The sequence below is a fragment of the Podarcis erhardii genome (genome assembly GCF_964252035.2).
Source record: "Podarcis erhardii genome assembly, chromosome: 1".
In the NCBI taxonomy this organism is placed as follows: Eukaryota; Metazoa; Chordata; class Lepidosauria; order Squamata; family Lacertidae; genus Podarcis; species Podarcis erhardii.
In genome coordinates this window covers 79898226-79921123 of record NC_138497.1, presented here as the reverse complement: position 1 = coordinate 79921123, position 22898 = coordinate 79898226, and the positions used below count along the sequence as shown (strand labels likewise).

Genomic DNA, 22898 nt, shown 5'->3' with positions numbered 1-22898 from the left:
CTGGTGGCTCTTTCCCTCATCAACAAGGTTAAAATAGTGTCTTATTGGGACTTTGAAAATAATAAAGCAACAGGGCATATGATTCAAGCAGACTGAGACCAAATGCTGTGGCAGAAACATACACATAAATGGTTCAGTAAAGCTGTGTGTTGATTTTTATAAAGTACAATTTGCCCCTTCATAAATGAAACCATTTTTGTTATAACTTTTTTTTGGGGGGGGGGTCCTGCTTTTTTATCATTCAAAAGAAGGAACAAAAGAGCATTATGCTGAAGTCTGGATTCCAGGGACATTACAATAAAAATGCTTTTGCTGTTGTTAGCTGGGCTCATTTGCTTCATCCCTACCAAAACCACTGGAACAATATGTTTTTAACCCATAACTTGAAATTGCATGATTTATGCAATTCTTTATCAATTTTTGGGTAAGATATTCTCATCTTTGTCAGCTGAGTAGATGATGAAAAGCCTCTTTTACTATTAAGGACTCAGTGAAGCATTTTTGCACTTCATTTTTGACTTGCCCTATTTTTTTGTCTCAACTTGCATTGGCAGAATAGAATCAATTAAATAATTTTCTACCCATTCACCAATCGATGTATATTGTTCTCTCAATTCTGCTTGTCAAGAATATTATTTGTCCTTTTTTAACTTGCATGGTAATGACATACTTAGTTGTGCAGGCAGAATAATTCACAATAATTCTTATACCTTTTTCTGTGTTAGCATTCAAATCAGCTATTTGTCCTGATAAAATTGCAGATTAATAATTTGGGTTGTCTTTCTAATACATTTACTTCTTACAGTTGCTTGCTATGAAAAATAACTTCAGGAATTTCAGCTGAAACAACACCTTATATGGATGTTGAATGTTGTCTTCTAATAAAAATGAGGTGCGGGTGGTGTGCCTCCTCCTCAAACCTCTCTTTCTTGGACATCCTTCCTGATGTTCCCCTCAGTAACCCATTTCCTTTTTCTCATCTCCATGCTTCCTCTGAGGAACCTCAGGAGATACTTCTTTTTTGGGGTATGTTTTTTATTCTCTCTACCTAAAAAGGCCATAAAAATACTGGCTTTAGACATTTATCTACAAATGTAATCCGTCAGAATTCTATGTATTAAAAGAAATGAGAATGTCCCAACTTCTGTCTTTTTCTGACCATCTAAGTGTAACTGGATACATTTCCTAAAGGCTAACTTTGCCTGAGAAGTGAATGGGTCTATAAACTGCAATCTCCCTGAATAAAGTATAAAGTATTTTTTGTGTGTGCTAATATAGCTGTCAGATATGGCACAGGCAGGCATGGTTTGAGGCAAACAGCTTTGTGAACTGAATTGGGGTCCGTGTTATGTCAAATGTGGCCTGCAGACGGGTGGTCCCTATCCCAAATGTCAGAACTTAATGTGGAAGGTGAATGATCCTTTCATTGCAATAAGAATGATAATTGGACATAATTTACTATAATCATACCCTACCACCCTTCATGAACTTCAGAACAGCCCTGCGATGCTGATTACACTGAGAGTTTCATGGCTGAAGCTAGATTTGAACCTAGATTTTGCAACATTCAAGCTTAACACTCTAGCCACTACATAGCACTACATAGTGTCATAATGCAGATGAATAAGCACCATCCATGTCTCTTCACAAAAAGAACAATTAATTTCCTCTATATTTAGTTTAGTTTAAGAGGTTTAAAATGAATGATATTTGAAGAGTTTCTCTACACTTTTTATTTGCAACTCTCTGTAACTTGTACTTTGGGCCTGCATTGAATCATTTTCTACACCTTTTGTTGTATCCTGAACAATGTATGGTGTTTAAATAGAAAACTATATATTAAAGGCTGATACAAGCAGATGTATGGATAGCCAGTATGACTGGGTGGAAATGGCAGGATTCAGTAAAGAATTATTTTGGTGCCATCAGTGTATCTAAAAACATGGGAAGTCCCAAAGACTACAACTGCTAGGCAGTGTTAATGACTCAAACACTTACATGGCCAAGTACATGACATAGATGTGGCCAGTTCTTCCTGTTCTTTGAAGTCCTTTGAAGCTCCCTTCATTCACATTACTGAGATTTCCTTCAACTCATTATTATCCACCCATTTAGGGGCTTCAGTCAAGGCATTAGATATTTTGAAGATAGCAGTTGCACCCTGATGTGAACATGCTGTGGACCTACCATTTACAATTTTCTAATGCCCTGAATGTATTTCTGTATGTGATATTTATTTTATATATCATCCACAACAGCTACAGAGGCTGCCTTCATCTTTTTTCATTTTGTCACATTTGTGGGAACAATTGTGGGTGTTTTTTTAATCAACCAGAAGCAGAGAAAATTGATGGAAAACCATGAAAATGGATGGTAATAAGGGAAGGCTCATTTTCTACATCTTTCCCAAGCCTTTGCCATTGTCTTCTCATTTTCTTGTCTAACACAGGGAAGGGGGGCAGAATGTGGATAGCCTTAGATCTATGAATCATTTGCCCATTTTGCACCTGTAAAACAGTGTCAAACTGAGCTAAGTATTAAAATTTATGTTGAATAAAAGTCTATTTTCTCTTCTAAGTTATAGAACTACCCATTATATTTATCAGTCACTTTGGAAATCCCTTTGTTCTTATTACTCAACAATAATTATGTTCTTAACCTTAAACTACAACTATACCTATCTAACACATTCACTATTATTTGGTACACTACACTATTATCTATCTAATATCTATCTATCTATCTATCTATCTATGCACACATCAAAATAGCATTTATATCAAAGCCCTATTAATGTATTCTCAATAAAGTATTCAAATAAATAATGAAAGTGTATAAGGCCGAACTGAGACCTAGACTAAGGGGCTAGTTTGGATGGGGTCAGTGCTGGATTTATGTATAGACTAAGTAGGCTGAAGCCTAGGGCATCTAAATCTAGGGGGCCCCACCAGCCCTCCCGTTCCCCAGTGGGCAGTCTCCCCTCTCCCAAAATTGTAAACCCAAGACTTCATGAGAGGGCAGGACAACTTGGGCCTCTAAATCTAGGGAGACTCGCCAGTCTGCCTGCTCCCCAGTGCCGCAATCTCCCCTCTCCCAAAATTGTAAATCAAGACTTCATGCAAGGTCAGGGCAACTCAGGCCCAGCAACTATTAGGGCAAGCCAGTGGAGTCCAATTTGAAGCAGTGGGGCGCAACTTGATTTTTTTTTTGTAGGGCCCCAGTTCACAGCCAAAGTCTGCAAAATCTTATAGATATAAATAAAATCCATCTAGATTGCCCTGGTGCAGGGGCCCCCTTAGGAGCAGCCCGTGGAGCCCAATTTGGCCCAATTGCTCCATTGCCTTAAGGTCAGCCCTGATGAGACTGTGCAGGGGTTGGACTGACAAGCCCTGCACCTTCTAGGTCCCTGGTGTCACCATTCACAGTACAGACTCAAGGACTTGTTATGGAAATAAAGGGGGGCACTTATTGGAAATGAGTTTTGTCACCTCTTCCCCCCCAAACCCCGAGACAATGAGCCCAGCCACCTTTTATTCACAGTCGCATAAACACTACACTGCAGCATGGCCATAAACTTTTTTATGTGTTTTAAATCAAAATTTCTTATAAAGATATTGGCCACACTGGGAGCACATTTGAAGCCCATGGCCCATGAACCGTTTAACTGCTGGATTAATAGTGTAAATCGACACTTGACCTTTGAAGGAACATCAAGTCCACATAATTTACCTTTCCTTGATCTAGAAATTCAACATTTAGTACACCGTGACCTAAACATTAGAGAGAAGAAGATAGGGAGTTGCAGGCAGTACAATTTGAGTAAGCAATATTCTCTAATCCTGAACGAACTTACTACTGATAAAAATAATAATTATAAAACCAGCAGATAAAGGGGGAGCCATTGTACTAATGAATAAGATTGACTACATTAGCAGAGAAACAATTAAGCAATTCAAATTTCTACTTGCCTATACTTAGTGAAAAATAAGTATCAGTGAAAAATAAATTACAGGTCATTCTAAATGAAGTCTTCTCTTTAAACTATATAGATGAAGGTTTAGCTGATCTTTTATGTCCCGATGACACCAGAGTGCATAGACTAAGTTTGTCATGCCATATGGGTCACTTTAAGAAATAAATTTTGTATCTGTGGATTGCCAACTCCTGTAACTCAAATCAATAGTGTGTTTGTCCATATAACTCTACTTTGTAACAGTTGCTGCTTATCACCACAAGATCCACTGCCATAAGATCCACTGTCATGTTATATCACATATGGTATGTACAGTTGTTTATGGTTTTTATATTATTCTTTCTGTAAAAATGTGTGAGATCACGATTTTGTATTTATTTGCATTACCTAGAACTTGTACTACTGAAGAAGCCCAGGATGGCGAAACAAGGCTAATATTCCGGAAATCTTTGTCTTAGAGTCTGTGAAAGGATTCTGTGGAATTGTAACAACCTTTCATGTGGATTGTTTGGACTTTATGGACACAGGTGGAATAGACACTAATACATGGACCTTATGCATGAACTGATTAGAGAATGAACTGATCCACTGGGTCTTCTGCTTTTTTCATTGAACTTTATGAGTTACTTTCATTGAAATTTACAATATGATACATGAATAGTATACTTTATTTATGCAAAAAGTACAGCCGGTTACGTCTCGTGTATCTATTGAGTATGTTCTACGTAACCAGAGGTTTGATGTTGTTTTGAAAGCAGGTAACCAGCAGGGAATGATTCAGCTCAGCCTTTGCACTGTTGACTGAACACCCCCTGCTGTTCAGATAATGGAGAAAGCTCATAAATTGTATCCCTTCCGGCATCCTGTCCAACTCTATTACGCTGGTGTAAACCCTGGTGCACCAGAAGCACAGAATAGCAGCAAATAAAATCTGTTCATATGTCAGCAACTGATAAGACTTATCAACCAGTTCTTCCAAAGTCTTCCTAAATTATAAAGCTCCAAAATGCAGGCCAAAAGAGAGCAGGTCTGGGAAGAGTGAGGCATACAATGGGCACCACCAGCGAAAAGGCCCTGCTCCATGTAACTCATGCGCTGTCATTTGATAGAGTGCCCACTTGCCCTCCTTCTAGTTCCAGGCCTGCCCAGGCCACAACCCCACAAAAGGTTTACGAAGTTCAGTTGTTGCAAAAGTTTTTCAGTGTTAATTTTATGCATTTTTTAAAAATCACCATGTATTTAACAATATATTATGTCCTTTAGAGGAGAAATTGTGAATTGTAGAATTTTAAATACCCGTCATCATCCTTGGGTTTTAAATACCCGTCATCATCCTTGGGTTCAGTCAATTTTGTTTATAACACTCTTCCATTTTCTTCTAGTTGTGAGGGTGGGGGATGGGGAGGGGCCTCACAAGTGGAGTAGCCTAGGGCCTCTCTTCATCTAAATTTGGCCCTGGATGGGGGGGGATGTGTACATTTGGTAAGGCTGATGTGTGGGTTCAACTCACCTGCCCAGCAAGCCACCCACACTTCAGCTCTGTTCTCTGGGCAGCACACAAGAGCCTGATGACTTCATCAACAAGCTTCTTTATCACTTCCAAACTTAAGAAATATTAACTCCTGAAAAACTACATTGCATACTGAGAGGAGCACACTGCCCCATCTTCCTGAGTAAGCCAAGAAGTTTGACTTAATAAACCAATAATATGCACAAGCTAAGTGCTGATGTTTGCATCCTGATTGCTCCGACTTTGCTTCTCCCTTGGCATGAGTGGGTAAAGTGCCCCTGTATGCTTCATAATTTATACGAAGCTGCTGAATGAGGTCATCAGAGGATACGTAGCTCTCTTTTCCAGCTGGGTCAGGTGAGGCAGAAAAAGTAATTGTACAGTGTTAGGTACAACAGACCTATCAGTTGAGGAGGGTGATATGCTGACTGAAGCCCAGCCTGGATGATCTATCAGAAATTACCCATGTTCTAGGAACCTCCAAGTAGGTTTACTGCAATGTGCTCTACATGCAGTATGTCCAGAATGCTGAGATTCATTTGCTAACAAGGATAGGCAAAGAGATCACAACTTGCCTGTATTAAAACAACTCTGCTGGCTGTCTATGAGCTTCTGAACTTAATTTAGAAAGTTTTTAATTTTAATAAAGATTTTAATTTTTAAAAGCTTTATACAGCTCAGAACACAGGCATTTTTGGGTTCACCTCTCATATCAGTCCACCTGTCCACTGAGGCCTCTTGCTGGGTGCTCCCACCATGAGAAGTATGGCAGGTGTTGACTAGACAAACTTTTCTGCCTGCCTAGAGACCTCATTACTATCAGGCAAAAGCATTTGTTTTCCCAGGCTTTTAAGAACAGCTAAAACATTATTTAACTTAGAATAGTTTTAGTTTACCATCTATTCTAATTTATTGTTGCTGTTTTAGCTTGTTTTAATTTACTGCTTTTGTCTGTCTGCATTATTATTATTTAATTGTATCCCCCCCCCCCAGTATTCTATAAGACCCTGGGAACATAACTCTATGATGAAGGTGTGGGGTATAAATTATGTCAATAATTATTATGTTTTTCTGGACAAAGTAGGGATATTTAGGACAAAATTCAATTGGGGAAAAAATTAACTGTGACTGTTGAGGCACCATTTAATTCAGGATTAGAAATTGCATAATTTATAAAATATTGAAAAACAAGGGCAAGCTACATGTCACATGTCATTCAGGGCTTAAGTAGTGCTAAGGGACTATTCCTGAAAGCAGTTTCTTTGACAGACTAGTTCTGGAACATGTAAAATGATATTTTAATGCTTTGTGCTTAAGGATAAACTTAACTGCACTGGAACCTATTTCTCTCATGTTATGGCAAGGATCAATGTTTCTCCTGCACCCGCAAGCTAGCCAGACAGGTAAGTATTTACCAATGCACATGGAAAGTGTATTTCCCTTACTGAATAACTGTCTGAGCACAGCTAGCCTCTGTACTTGGATCTCTGAAAACTAGAGAAGAGCATGGCAGGCTACCAGGAATCTGGAACAAGAGTGCTCCTACTAGGAGAAGATGCACTGCACTGCAGCATTTTGTTGTAGGTCCTACCTCTATCCACTAATTATCAACTAGGTGATCAAGTGTCTATCAGTCTGGAAGCAAAAAAGATCATGTAAAAAAAGGTACTGATTCTACATACATGGGGGACCCCCAGGTGTGTATGCATAAATACATAAGTTTGTAAATTAACAGGGGGTAAATAGATCCCTACCAATGCCAAACAACCCAGTGAGGAATGAGCATGTTGGCTGACACATTGGTGTTCCTTTGGGAGGAAGGGTATGATACAAATCTAATTTTAAAAAATGTTTAAAATGTTTAAAAATGTTTAAAAATGTAAACAATGCAACATTACATTGCTATTTCCTGAATTGCGTTTCCCATGCAAGCACTTTGAATTACACGCACTAGAGGCTTGGGGAAGCCTATGGTAGCATAGACTCAAATCTCCTACACCAGAAAGGCAGCAACAGGATTAGGGCTGGCTGAAGACATTTCTTGGCTGTGGGTGCCATTTTGCTCTCTCTCTGACACTCCACAGCCACAGCCTTAGAGGGGAATGAGGCTCAGTAGGATTAGTGGCAGGATGCTGTGTAATATATTGGTGCTCTCCCTGGTCCCCGCGCCCAGGGAAGTCGTCTGAGGGGATGCCAATGATGATGATGGCGAAGTCGCCGCCTGCCTTCAACCTCCACCAGCGCCCTCGCCCACCGAGTTCTCCTGACGACATAGGCACGTGCTGGCGGGGGAGGCCCGGCGTGAGGTGAGTTTGAACTCCAACGGACAAACGGCCGTTTGCCTGCCGGAGCTCGCCGCTTTCAGGGCGGGGAAGAGACCGCTCAGCCCGCAACTTTTGAAGGCGCCGAGGCCGCTCGCGAACACGCAAACTTTTCGCACGCGAAAGGGATCTTGTGGGCGGCTCCCCAGCGGCCTCTCTCCCTGGCTCCGGCTCCCTCCTAGAAGCCCATGGCCTTCTCGTACTTCGCGGAGGCCGAGGCCTCGTGGAAGGCGAGGGGCGACTTAAACCTCAGCTTGCCCGCCCCGGGCACCGGCCGCCGGACCTACATTTGGACGCGCCATAACCATGACGACGACGCCGATTTGTATTACGACAGCTACCACCTCATCGCGAAGAAGCGGCCGATGATTGTGCTCGTGGTTTTTATGAGCTTCCTCTTGGGAGGTAGGGCTAGTGGCTGCTGAGTTGCATTAGCTCGCGCTAGTGCAAGAAGCAGCCACGTTAGCCACTCTTATGAGTGGGTCCGTACGATAAGCTTGTGAAAACGCAGACTCCACCCCCCCCCCAAAAAAAACCCCAACAACAACCGCATAACATAAGACAACTTGGTATTGTGGAGTGCCAAGCACACCGATAACATTTAGTAAATGCTAGCTAGAATTGCTAAAGGTTTGCATGTTGACTATCATGGATGCTTAATTGGACGCCTAAATAAGAGAGGCATGGTGTTCAGCAATGCACAACCCCCGCAAGGTTCATTTTCTTTTCCTGCTGCTTTAATGCAGTCGGAGGCCCTCTGAATAACACCTGCAAGGAAACACAAGTGTAGAGCCGAAGGTCTTGCTTGTGAGCTTATTGGGATCTAATTCTAGTTGACTGGACCAGGTGGGTCACTGACCTGAAGCAGAAGGTCTCTTCCTATGTTAGTACCACAAGCTACCTTGTGGGATAACTAAAATGAAAAGTGGAGTAAATATTTTACAGAAAATACCCAGTTGCAGGTGACTTTCCATAGTGGAACCTCTCGCTCTGCTTTTTGTGTAAGGCCCCCATGCCATAAATTGGTACCAACTTGAATTAAATATTGGGGGGAGCTAAGTCCTGTCCTGCATAATCGATCACATGACACAGTGCATGCACACCATTTGAACGGCATTGCCCATCAACTTTTTGGGGGCAGCCCTCCAATATTTTATTGAATACCCCTTGGACCTTAGTAGTTGGTTCCTTTGGATATGCTGCTACTACATGCTGATCCTAACCTGAAGAAACCACTAGGCCACATATCTTGCCTTCCAGTTATTGTTAGACTACCGCTCTCTTCATTCCCTGAACATGAATTATACTGGCTGGGGCTGATTGGAATGGGAATCAAACAACACCAGGGAGTCACAGGTTCCCTTTTTTCTGCTCTACACTTTGATTATTTGGGGGATTTATAAGCCTTACTGACAAGGACAGCTTCTCTTAAACTCGTCTCTAGAAATATTAAAAACTACAGAGATGTATCTACTCCTCCAAAGCCCTGAAGACACAATACTTGTGAAATATCCTTAGGACACAAAAGGTACCTGGACATCCATGCAGTCTTAACACTTAGCAAAGATTTCCCTAGAATTGCATTTTTAAAACCAATGAAGTCAAATGTCAAAGCATAAACAAATTTATTTGGGGAAATTGAGAAAAGTGGGAGGCAGCAATCAGATTTGCAAATAAAACCACTAAAGTACATATAATTTAGCTAGTTACATATTACCTGCTTGAGCAGTCTTGGGTGGCCTTGCAAAACAGAGGTTATGAGAGAGACCACCTCTGGCTACCTGGCTGGATGGTTCCAAGAAGCAAATACAGAGGTGATGCTTGTTGCTTTATCCGGTAGTGAGAGCAGTTACATCTCTGATGTGAGTTAGATAGCCAACCATAAATTTCTCTAAATGATTCTGGATTTATAATATAAGAAAATTAACCTCAACTTATTGGAACTAGATATGTTAAAAAGGAATGAGAGAGACTAGCTTCTTTTTCACATACCCACCTCCCATTATGAACACTTTATTACAGTTGTCATGTATTTTTTGGAAATAGGTTTAGAAACCGCTAAAGATTTAGGAATATCACAGTTTGATTGAAGAAGGGCTTCCTTGCGGTGTGACCCAATCATTTATGGAATGCTAATTGTATATCGTTAGATATTGTTTCATTATTTTTTAGAGGTTTTCCGCATAGTTTTGAGTCTTATTTTTATAGTGTACATTGCTTCAATTATTTCAGACAGTAAAGTGGTTTATAAATTTATATAATAAAAATAATAGCAGTGTACTAAAAAATTAAAAGATGGCAGTTAGCTAGTAATTAAAATAATTAAGTGCCCCAGGCCATCAACCTATTATAACTATTCACTTTAAAAATATTAAACATAAACAATAATGCCATTTATACTCAGAAATATGAATGAAGGAATGAAAAGTTATTCATATGAACTGGATTAAACACAATTTCCTTAATAGTCACACATTTTTATATACTTTTGCCATATCACATCAGGTAATCTACCCAGTTACTGAGAATTTGAATGCCAAACCATCTGAAGAAGACAAACTGCTTTTAAACTTTCTTGCCATATTACAGAGAATATTGTGCTCTGTGTTTGAAAGCATCATCATCATAACTCAGTTGAAATATCTGCAGCTGCATAGAAAGCCCTTAAATGCTACTCATGACTCAGGATGTAATAAGAGTCTCATTATTGAATTAGAACTTTGCATTTATATGAGAGCTAAACTATTATTTGCATATACTCTTTTTTTTAGCAGTTTAGAATGGGTGAATGGATGGGATCTTTTAGCATCTAATACACTATTTCTTAAACTGTATTTTAATGGTGAAAATAGTTACATCTAAATACTATTCCTTTAAAAATGAGTTTGTTGCATTGCAATAAATGGAGAAATTCTCTTTCCCTCTATAGAAGTGACTCAAATTATGATTTATTCATTATTTTAATCTTTATAGTAGAATTCAGTCACAAAGGAGAAAGCAATCCAATAAATATTATGGCATTATGACACATCCCTTTGTGCAATATAATTAACAAAAATGTCTCTTAATAATATTTTATGTGCAATTTATATATGTATCCTTATACATCAAACAATGGCTTATTGCCTTAATGGTAGTCCATAACAAATATGTTTATATAATTATACAGAATTACATTAGAATATAAATATGGTCATGATTCAGCCAAATTAAAGTCCCATTAATTTCAATAGATAATTTAAGAAGTGTTTACTCCCCACTGAAATCAATGGGATAAAAATGCTTTTCCTAGACAGATCATGCTCTAAATATTATAATTGTACAGAATTATAAAAATAAAATAACTACAGGCATATTACTTCCCCCAAAATTTCTATATTTCTTTAAGAAGCAATATACTTTTAAAAAAAAATGACAAGGTATCCAGCTCTCATCTCTAGTATAAATCTGTTATGCAATTACTTTAATGCTGTTGTGAAATATTCTCCTCTTTCTAGAGTTTGATAAAGTTCAGGACAGCTTTTACAGAAGACAAAAGCCCTCCAGACATATTGTCTTTGTAATATTGTATTTATTGATAAATCCATTGGTTTTCAGACACTGGGGGCGGGAGCATAGAAACAAGTGCACGGGCAGGCAATATTTGTCCCAAAGCACTTTCTGAACTCTAAGAGACCCAAAACTGTTTTTACCTCCAAAACCTTTAATTACTAGATGAGATTAGATAATTTTTTTTATCAAATATATCTTTATTTTAATACTACTGTGTGTGTGTGTGTGTGTGTGTGTGTGTATTCTGTCAATTTATATCATATTTTTCAACAAGTGTCCTCAAAACAACTAGCAAATTTATAAAACACAACAGAGACACTAAGATTTAGATTTTATAAATCTCTAATTTACTTGTAATTTTAGTGATAGGATTTTGATGAAGACTTTATGTCAACAGGCATGTTCAGTAGTTTAAACATTTAAGATAAGTCAGTATTTTTTATGATTGTTCAGTGTTGTGTTTAATACTATTTTATTCTTTTGTATTTTTTGTGTTCAGCTGATAGTTTTCATTTTATTTATAGAAATGTTGATAAACATTTTTATAAAGAAACATTGAATTAATAAAACTATAGTTATTTACTGACATTCTTGAAATTATGTAACAGTAGTATTGATTACATTTGTAATATATTTTTTCCCTCAGCCCTGTTACGAACAATTATCAAAGAAGTAAAAATTCCTATTCTGGTAATTGTATGTTTAGTAGGAACTGGCATTGGAACAATACCCCATTTTTCAGCTCAGGTAATGGAGAACTATTAATTTCCCCCATTTCAATAACTAATAAGGAAATAGATTTTACTGATATTTTGTAAATGAAGTGCTGTTGCAGACACAGTAGGTTGAGGAGGAGGCAGAAGGAGAGAGGAAATTCAATTCCATCTTCTCTCCCTGCATGTCTCTGACACCAGGTCTTTATGCAAATTGTCTCCACATTACTAGCCTACAGAGGATAACAGTAGCTGCTGTTGCCAGTTTACCATTTTGAGGTGTCTCTAGGCAAGGTGGATTTGTGGACCCCTCTTCAAGTTGCTTTCTTGAAGATGAGCCAGTGGGTTCTGCCACTTCAAAGACATTCAGCTTGGGAAATACCCAGATTGAAAACCCTTTGCTACTGAAAGAAGTGGCAGAGCAAAATATATGGGTTTTCAGGGGAGAGGGTTTGGGGAGAGATCTGAAATTTGGAAATGAGCTTGGAAGAAACAGGCTTCTTGCATATATTTTAAGGAAAAAGCATGGTATGCTAAGCCCAATTCCAACTTGAGCCAAGGACTCATCAATTTAAAAATGTTTCAAACATCATTGTTTCTGTAAAAATTAACTTGTAGATTGTTTTACCAGAGGGCACTAAAAGCTACTGCACAAGGGTAAAGTTTCAGACACCCAGCTTCCCATCTAACACTGGATCCGACTCTACAATTTAGGAGGTCCTCCTCCCAGTGGCAAGGCTAGCCGCTCAGGTGCCCAGGGCAGTGCGCATGCCCTGCAGCCGGGGACAGAGCGAGCCACCCATGGGGCGGAGCAAGCCAAGGCAAGGTGTGCTGCATGGAGCCTCTCCGCAGCCGCCTCCTCAGCTGTAGGGCAGCTGAGGTGGTGGGCAAACGCAAGTCCCGTGCTGCTCAAAAAAGCAGTGTGGAGCTTGCAGGCAGTCCGCCCACCGCCTCCCCCTCAGGAGAGATGAGTGGCTCAGGCATGCTGCAGACCCCGCAGTGTGACGTCCATTGCCCCGTGCCTCACCTAGCTACACCTAAGTGTGGTTCTCAAAACTCTTCTCCCTCAACTCCCCGAGCCCACCCCCCATTGCTCTTGCTCCCTACCATAGGAGCCAGCAGCTAGACTGTGGCTGAACGTATGCTGATGGTGGAAAGAAGAATGCAGCCCGCTTATGGAGAGGGGAAGAAATGGGGCCGGATGGTGGGTTTCTGGCTTATTGCAGAGATTCAAAAGTTGCTTTTTAGGGCAGCAAGCCTCCAAAGGCAGCTTCCACCATGCAGTCATAAAACCCAGAGCAACCCAGACCTAGCAAAAAGTATTAACTCACTCCCACACCACCCTCGACAATACAGTGGTGCCCCGCAAGACGAATGCCTCGCAAGACATGCCTCTTTCGTCTAGCGAGTTTTCCGTTTTGGAGGTGCTTCGCAAAACGAATTTCCTATGGGCTTGCTTTGCAAGACGAAAATGTCTTGCGAGTTCCTGCGGGTTTTTTTCCTCTCCCCCCCCCCTTTTTCTAAGCCGCTTATCCGATAAGCCGATAAGCCGATAAACCGCTAATAGTGCTAATCCGCTAAGCCGTCAATGGGCTTGCTTCACAAGACGAAAAAACCACTAGACGAAGAGACTCGCGGAACGGATTCTTTTCGTCTTGCGAGGCACCACTGTACAGTGGTACCTTGGGTTACAGACGCTTCAGGTTACAGACTCTGCTAACCCAGAAATAGTACCTCGGGTTAAGAACTTTGCTTCAGAATAAGAACAGAAATCACGTGATGGCAGTGCGACGGCATCAGGGGACCCCATTAGCTAAAGTGGTGCCTCAGGTTAAGAACAGTTTCAGGTTAAGAACGGACCTCCAGAATGAATTACCGTATTTTTTGCTCTATAAGACTCACTTTTTCTCTCCTAAAAAGTAAGGGGAAATTGTGTGTGCGTCTTATGGAGCAAATGCAGGCTGTGCAGCTATCCCAGAAGCCAGAACAGCAAGAGGGATTGCTATCCCAGAAGCCAGAACAGCAAGAGGGATTGCTGCTTTCACTGCGCAGTGATCCCTCTTGCTGTTCTGGCTTCTGAGATTCAGATTCCCCCCCCCCCTTGTTTTCCTCCTCCAAAAACTAGGTGCATCTTGTGGTCTGGTGCGTCTTTTAGAGCGAAAAATACGGTAAGTTCTTAACCTGAGGTACCACTGTACCTGTTCCAAGCAGCCTCAGCCCATTTCAACCCAATCAAGCCTTGGAAACCTTCCAGGCGGCTGAAACCTGGCAGGAAGATCCCCTCTTGGCCTCCAGGGGTAGCCTCGCTCTCTGCCCGGCTGCCTGTGCTGGGACTCTCCCAGTTCCTGCAGAGAGAAGTGGCTTTCCTCCGCAGAGACTTACTGTGCCAAAGCGAGCAGGCAAGGAAGACGGAGAGGAGGAGGCAGCCTAGGCAAATTCATGGAGGAGAGGGCTGTCAAAGGCTACTAGCCATAAGGGCTGTGCTCTGCCTGCAAAGTTGGAGGCAGCCATGCTTCTGGTTTCTGGAAATCACTGGAGGGAGAGTGCTCCTGCAGTGGCGTAGGTAGGGGCGTGCGGTGGGGGCAGAAGTTGTTTTTTGTCACCCTCCTCAGCGATGACACCCGGGGCGGCCCGTACCCTGCTTTCTAGGCCACTGCCTCCTCCTTTGCTGTTCTCCTTGTACAGAAGAAATCTAGGTACTCTTTCTCCACTCCCTCTGATCATATGCTTGGGCTGGGAAGAAATATGTAAAATAATATAAAAGTATTCACAATTAATAATTCCTTGTGCTCATTTTGTGTTGCCAGATTCCTATTGTGAAGAGCATTGCAGATATAGATCCTGTACTTTTCCTTCATTTGTTTACACCAGTTATAATATTTACAGCTGCATTTGAGATGGATTTTTATATATTTCGAAAATCATTTTGGCAGGTCAGACATATATACAATTTTCTGTTTAGAAATTTACTTTAAACTTCAAATTAAGGATATAGTTGCATATTACACACAAATGTGTCCAAGCAAACCCCAAAGTAATATTTTCCAGGAAAATAGTTTTGTTTAAAACACATCCAATTCATATTTAAAGCATTTGACTTCCCCCAAGCAATCCTGGGAACTGTAGTTTGCTAAGGATACTGGGAACTGTAGCTCTGGGGAAACTATAATTCTCAGGATTCTTTGGGGGAAGTCTTGGGCATTAAATGTATGTTGGATGTATGTGTGTGCGTAATTTGCAGTGAGAAAATGAAAGGCACCAACAATTGGACAAGAATGCTCCAAGTAAAACTTAGTTGGCTATCACCCTACAAGTACCTTTTTTTACATTTTCATTCATATGAGCTGATTGACTGTCATGTCATATATAGCACTGTGTCATTAAATTTCCAGCCTTATCCACCTGAGTTTAATGTAATTTTATTGTGCAAATGATTGATACACACACACATATATTGTCATTGCAGGTGTTAATTCTTGCAGTTCCTGGATTTTTGATGAACTGTGCTTTCCTTGGATGGTTAACTTATAAAATTAATAAGTATAATTGGTCCTGGGATGATAGCATGCTATTTGGAATAATTCTTAGCACAACAGACCCTATCCTTTCTGTGGCTTCTGTAAGAAACATTGGTAGGTATTTACACTGATTTTTTCGATAAGCTGAATTCATTATAATACTTGAATGTGGAGTGTACTGTTTACAATATAGCTTCACAGAGCTTACTTAATTGATAATTAACTGTAGTCTGTAACAAACAAATGCGAAGTGATATGGACAGTTTAGGGACACGTTAAATAAAATTACCATATTTTTTGCTCTATAAGACTCACTTTTTTCCTTCTAAAAAGTAAGGGGAAATGTGTGTGCGTCTTATGGAGCGGATGCAGGCTGCGCAGCTATCCCAGAAGCCAGAACAGCAAGAGGGATTGCTGCTTTCACTGCGCAGTGATCCCTCTTGCTGTTCTGGCTTCTGAGATTCAGATTTTTTTTTTCTTGTTTTCCTCCTCCAAAAACTAGGTGCGTCTTGTGGTCTAGTACGTTTTTATAAAGCGAAAAATAAGGTAGAATTATTGAGGCCAGAGTTAGAAGTCATTTTGGCTGTCCTGAGTGAACTCTTTCAAATGTGTATACATTTATGTGGCAGTACATTGTTAACTGTGCTTGCTCAGGCTTGCTCACATCTGAAAAACTGTTTCTCCCTCGTAAAGTATTCAGCAGGGGAGCAACAAAGATGACACCAGAGTATTTGCAGAAATAAAGTTTTATTTGAGGAAATAAAATGCGACAATTTGAAAATAGAACAATTAGCTGTAGAATGCTATCTCAGAGAAAGAAGTGGGATTGACTGTTAAGTGGAATGGTGGTGAGCTAATGTATGTTTTGCAATGATGTTTCAACATTTTGGTTAAAAGGAGAGGGGTTGAAGTGGCAAATGCTTGAAAGCTGGCAAAAAAGAAAAATAGAATGATATTTCCCCTTCCATATGATCTGTACAAAAACCAGTACTTGAAGAGGATGAACAACCAGCTATGTAGCTTTGTATTTATGGAATTAATGTTGAGTTGTCAATTGTGTCACTATAACGTTAAATATACATTAAATTTTGACTGAGGATACAGTTTCAAGCATCTTAGGGGATTCATATAAGAAATTATCCCCTAATGGAGTCAGGTTTGATTTGAACATAACAGCAAACTATGGTTTGTCAAGCAGGCATGTGAGTGATTTGTGCTCTCCCTTCTCTTCCTTGCTCCTTACCTTTGTGTGCAGGGAAGACTTGAGAAGCTTCCATTCCCATTTGGACAATTGTTTTGCACAGTCCTGAATCAGTGATTGGTTGTAAATTGATTGGAGTCTTCTCCACTGTTGGAAGCATACTACCTCCAAATAACTGTTGCTGGGATGGGATTCGTTGTATAGCATAGTGCAGGCTTCCTCAACCTTGGCTCTCCAGATGTTTTGAGACTACAGTTCCCATCATCCCTGACCACTGGTCCTGCTAGCTAGGGATCATGGGAGTTGTAGGCCAAAAACATCTGAGGTCCGAGGTTGAGGAAGCCTGGCATAGCGCCATGCATGGATTTGCATGCTTCCCATAGGCATCTCTTTGGCCACTGTGAGAGTAGGATGTTGGACTAAATGGACCTTTAGTTTGGTTTGGCACAGCTCTCCTTACACAGGAATAATAAGACGGATTGCACAAGTGAAAGGCTTATACCTGATCATTACCAGTGTTCCAAACTTAGGTTTGTAGGATAATCTGAAGGCAGACAGAGCCTGCTCATATTTTTAAGGTACAGTAATACCTTGGTTCTTGAATGGCTTAGTTGCCGAACAAATCGACTCCCAAATGCCGCAAACCCGGAAGTAAGTGTTCTGGTTTGTGAATGTTTTTCAAAAGCCGAACATCCGACATAGCTTCAACTTGAGCGCAGGAGGCTCCTGCAGCCAATCAGAAGCTGCACCTTGGTTTTCGAATGGTTTTGAGAGTCAAATGGACTCCTGGAACGAATTAACTTCGGGAACCGGTACCACGGTATTTTGTTTCACTTGAAATATAATTTTTAGCATAAAGTGAAGCAGAATGGAGCAATATTGGAAAGAAGAGAAGACAAAATCATCTAGTTTGCAAGTTCTTTTATTTTCATAATTCTCACAAAATGATTTTATATGGGAGTATGTTGAGGCCATTCTTTCGATTAAAAAAGTATGCAAAGTTTATATTGTGAAACAAAGAGATGCAAGGCCTAGTTATAAGTAAAACAACAGTGTAAATAATACACTATTTGACTGTAATTTAAAATAATTAAGCTGTCAGATTTGCACTGTTTAAGAAATTTAAGAAGTAAAGTTGATTCGAATCAGTCTTTTTTTCGTGGCTGATATAAACTGTCATGATTTAAATATATTCACTCTTGGAGAAACAGGAAACACGGGAGGAAACAAAATCAAGCTTCTTTCTCTTGAACAGCTGATGAGCACTACTGCATATTATTTGCCTCAGGAATCTATTTTTGTGAAGCTGCTGAATCAAAGTGCTATTGTAAATGGCTTAAATCTTTGCATTCCACCTTTATTATCCGGTTCTACTTCATAGCCACCATCTCTGTAAGGTTTTTGAATGGAAGGATGATGGGAACCGTGGGAGCTTTAGAATGGCTGTATGTGTATATGCAGACTTAACGGTGAAGTGCTAATGGGAATTGTATGGAGAGAATCAGAGCACTTTTCCTTCATTGTTTGAGAAGAATATATGCACTAAAAACAAGCATATCTTAATCATGTGATTTTGATTCCCCCATTTCTTATGGGTCTTGTTATAGTATCTTTCCACTTAAGAAGCAAAAATAAAAAAGAACTTGTTCATTTTGTTATCTTCCCCCCTTTTTTCAGGGCTTTCAAAAATAGTTGTCAACTTAATTGTTCGTTTTGTTATCTTCCCCCCTTTTTTCAGGGCTTTCAAAAATAGTTGTCAACTTAATAAAAGGCGAGTCTTTGTTTAATGATGCTACAACAGTAATAATTTTTGAGTTATATAGGGATCTTGCAAAACAAACTCACCAAGAATTGAGTAAGTATATTATGTCCTGTATTTTTTTCCCCTCATAAAAATACAATCCATATTACGCCACGAGCCTTATTTTTAACTGTTGAGATCTTGGGCATACAAGCTGAAAAAGAAACATGAGAGGCACAGTCACGTCACTAGCGGATCCACCCCACAAAAAGGGATGTCTGCTGTATCAGTCCCGTCCTCACTCTGGTAGCTCTGCTGTCATAGCAGTTCCTCAGGTGGTGGATGGCAAGGCGAAGAAAGGGGTAGGTGTTGTGCAGATTGGGGGAAGCCTTGGATCCACCAGAGCTTCCCAGGATGTGGATAGATAACATCAGATAGAGCAACACAAATGCTTGAAGGATATGGCACAAGACAGTATTACTAGGGGGAAGAAATACATCAAGCTGGGTTGTAGGGTATTTTGTTGAAAAATAAGTACTTTGGGAGTCAGTTTGTTGTCTCAAGTTTTACTAAATATGGAGGTGTTGCTATTGTTTAAAAGCTGGCTTACATTTTGAAGTTAACACCCTGCTCAGGAAAGACCTAAAAGAAGGATAAGATTTTATTTAAGGCATTTTAGAGGGACAGAAGATGTCCCAAATATGAGACTATTGCTGTCAGTCTAGCAGTGGGGATTGACTCTATCATTGTAAAGTTGATATCAGGCAGGGAGGTAATGATTACAGAGAAGATGATGCTTGTTAGGACAAGCTGAGTAAAAGGCTTATCTGCAGAAGTGATAGTTCCAGCTTCTACTTCTCACTGAGTAAGCCTCCTCCATTAAAGTTACACATGTGCACCAGTGCATCGGCTTCTTGCTGGACGGGCTGTAAGGACCTTGGCACTTACCACCATATATGGTGGTTTTACCCTAAATTGTTGATTTGGGGGAAGGTATCTTCCTGGAAAAAAATAAGATCACTGAAGAAGAAGAAGAAGAAGAGTTTGGATTTGATATCCCGCCTTTCACTCCCCTTCAGGAGTCTCAAAGCGGCTAACATTCTCCTTTCCCTTCCTCCCCCACAACAAACACTCTGTGAGGTGAGTGGGGCTGAGAGACTTCAGAGAAGTGTGACTGGCTCCAAGCAGCTGCATGTGGAGGAGCAGAGACGCGAACCTGGTTCCCCAGGATTACGAGACTACCGCTCTTAACCACTACACCGCTCTTAACCACTACACCACACTGGCTCTCACTGAACAAAATTTATTATAGACCCCAGACTTGGCAGTGCTAAAGAATGTGGTCATGCAGTAAGTCCTTGATTGGATGCCTTCTGATGGCAGCACTGCTTAAAACATCTAAGCAGAGAATATATTTAGAAGGAACTACAATGGAGTACAGTAACTATAACTATAAAGTGTAGTACCTAGCGTTGATCGAGAAACTGACACAAAAGCTCAAAGTCAGTCATTAGAAGTCAAGTAAAAGTATACTTTCATCACAAATTAGTACGATTTTATTAGTTTTACACATACATATCAGCCAGAGCATAACAGAGGTCCACCAACGCAATATCCAAAGACTTGGAATTCCTGAAACTGGTCCAAACACTGGCTTTTCCTTTTCAAGTAAATTCCCAAGGCTGGACTTGCACAGGATCTATGAACAGGGCAGACAATTCATTTGAAAGCTGTTAACATTTTCAGCTGGAATATTCTGTCTCTCAGATCTATTGTATGGGGTTATGGTTGGGTTTTTAAAAATTTACTACTACTATTGCATTTTGCTCTTTTTTTCTTGTCTAAAATATAAAATCATAATTATTTATATATAGATATATATGAAAAATAAGTGTATAATTATAAAAGTTTCCTGAATAGATTCTGTGCGTCCATAGACCTAATATGTATGACTGCATAGATGACTGTTGAAAAAACAACACCAAGAGTTGCATGTAAGCAACCTGTTCTTCTGGGTTCCAAGGAAGAAGAGAGTTCAGGGTACAATCAGTTAGCATCATTAGTTATAATTATCTTTAAATTAACTATTGGAAAGCAGATTGTAAATAACTATTTTCTTTTTACCTGTTACAGTTAAAGAAATTTTTATAAAGTTGATTTTAAAATTTTTTGCAAGCACTGCTTTGGGATTTTTTACTTCAAGATTAGTTAGTTATTGGTTGCAACATGTTTTCAATGATGGAGTAGTTGAAATAATTCTAAGCTTCTCAATGGCATACATTATTTTCTTCATCGGTAAGTTAAACGTCTTTGTCAAATGTAATGCATTTGAAACAGTTGTGCTTAATCATTAATAAAACAAAATAATAGTGGTTTTTTTAAAATAACAATTCCCTATTTTTTCTATCCTTAGCTGAATGGCTTGGAATGTCTGGAGTTATTGCTATTTGTATTTTGGGCCTTCTTTTAGATACTGTAAGCTTTAGTCCAGGATTGGATATATTTCTTTATAAGTAAGTGCTCATAAGTAAGTGTTTATCTTTAAATTTCAGTTTGAATCATTTTGAAAATTTCTGTGGTAGCTAAATGTATCCCATTTACATATTGTGTAAGGAATGTGAACTAATAGGATTGAAGTCCTTTTAGAAGATTTAAAAGTGCCTTGTAGAAGCACTTTAAGTATTCAGTGCATAAAATTTCTATTGTTAACCAGATTCTCAGTGACAAATGGTATTTAAGCACTGGTAGACTTGAAATAGCTACAAGAGGTAATTGATTAATAAAATTTTTTTGGCTTTGAATAATATTTTTTTAAATGTAGTATAAATAAAGCATGGTGGTTGGTTGAGTAACAACTGACTGGTTTATTAACACAGAAGTAACATTTCCTGTCAGATCTTTCAATGATTTGAAGACACAACTAGACATGAAACGAGATCTGTCGTCAGCATTTAGTAGTTTAAAGAAGGAAATGCAACCCTGGGGGACATAAAATTGGATTTGAACTGTACCATTAGGAAGGTCTTTTTTGTCTTTTGCAATGTGAACATTTGATTTTAAAATGTTATAACTACAATAATATAGAATAATATTATAAATGCACATTGTGTATTCTGTATTAAGAGCCTTTGAGTTACATTGTGATTAAGACTTGTAGTTTTACCCTTCTGAAAGTCTATGTTCTTTCACAGTGATATATGGCCAGACTCAACAGCCCCAACTGGTAAACACTTAGATCAAATTGTAACCAATTTTATTGCAAAAGGAACCTGTACATGTTTATATCAAGTCTAATACCTTATATTTTAGCTACCGAACTACTCATTAATATAAATAAATATACAGGCAAAGAATCTGTAGTTTCCTTTCCCTTCTGAGTTCAAATGGTAGATAGAAAAAATACAAATCCCATGTTCATTGGCCATTTCCTGTTGAGTATTGGATTGCATTTCCTCTGGCTCTCAACTGAGTTTGAGAGGTAGAGCAAACTACAAATCTCATGTTACCTGCTAGGAAAAACACTCTCTCTCTCTCTCTCTCTCTCTCTCTCTCTCTCTGTGTGTGTGTGTGTGTGGTTTTGCCTATCTCTAGTTTCAGCTTGTTTTGTGGAATTCTAATCCAAAATATAATCTAAAAAATTGTGTTTGACCAAATATTCACTGTGTTAAATGCTTTGAAAGTTTTGTAAGAAACTGATTTTGAGGTTGGGGTGAGGGGAGAATGCTTTTGTACTTTATATACCGCAAAGAATTATAGCTTTGCTAATAGTCAGCCCCCCTTAGCATGGTTTAACACATGTTTTTTTAAAACAGGTTCTGGTCAATGTTGACCTTTTTGGCTCACATTATGATATTCCTTATAACGGGAATTGTGTTGGCTCAGAAGGCATTTCCATTTTTTAATTCTCGTGCTATTTTTTATATTATAACAGTCTACCTTTCATTAAATCTTACAAGGTAAGAATTGTTTAATTTTCCTTATTGTATTGATGTTTTCTGCCAATTCACAAAGCTCACTGTTAATATTCTTCAGACTGCAATCCAAATGCATTTAATTGGGAGTAAGCTACACTGAATTCACTAGGACTTACTTTTTATGCATGTATAGGATGGTAGATTATATATTATTTTCCAAAATTCTTAAGTTCAAGGCACACATGCTCTCACAAGTAATTGCATGGGAGCCATGAAGAACATAAATAGGTCCTTATACTTACCAGAACTTCTAGTATTGGTGCCTCTGAAACTATTACCCAATTTGCAGTATGAATTTGGCATAGTTTTGAAAACACACTTTTATTCGAAACTTATTCCAAACCAGGCCATCATCATGCTTCTTTAACAGTTTGGATTGCAATCTGCTTTGTGAA

At 39.3% G+C, this 22898-nt stretch overlaps 1 protein-coding gene across 5 annotated transcripts in view; it reads left to right on the top strand.

The window, feature by feature from the left end:
- The first annotated feature begins 7817 nt into the window (after positions 1 to 7817).
- LOC309331385 (solute carrier family 9 member C1-like) overlaps positions 7818 to 22898 on the top strand; it is a 58746-nt gene continuing 43665 nt past the window's right edge. For 4 of the 5 annotated variants that reach the window (XM_081843594.1, XM_081843591.1, XM_081843593.1 and 1 more), the window contains exons 1-8: positions 7818 to 8209; positions 12003 to 12103; positions 14877 to 15002; positions 15536 to 15701; positions 18527 to 18643; positions 20663 to 20824; positions 20943 to 21042; positions 22342 to 22485. In XM_081843594.1, the coding sequence (XP_081699720.1) occupies positions 7993 to 8209; positions 12003 to 12103; positions 14877 to 15002; positions 15536 to 15701; positions 18527 to 18643; positions 20663 to 20824; positions 20943 to 21042; positions 22342 to 22485 (1133 nt within the window). In that variant the 5' untranslated portion in view covers positions 7818 to 7992. The remainder of the gene's footprint in view (positions 8210 to 12002; positions 12104 to 14876; positions 15003 to 15535; positions 15702 to 18526; positions 18644 to 20662; positions 20825 to 20942; positions 21043 to 22341; positions 22486 to 22898) is intronic. The other variant, XM_081843592.1, reaches the window with a different exon arrangement.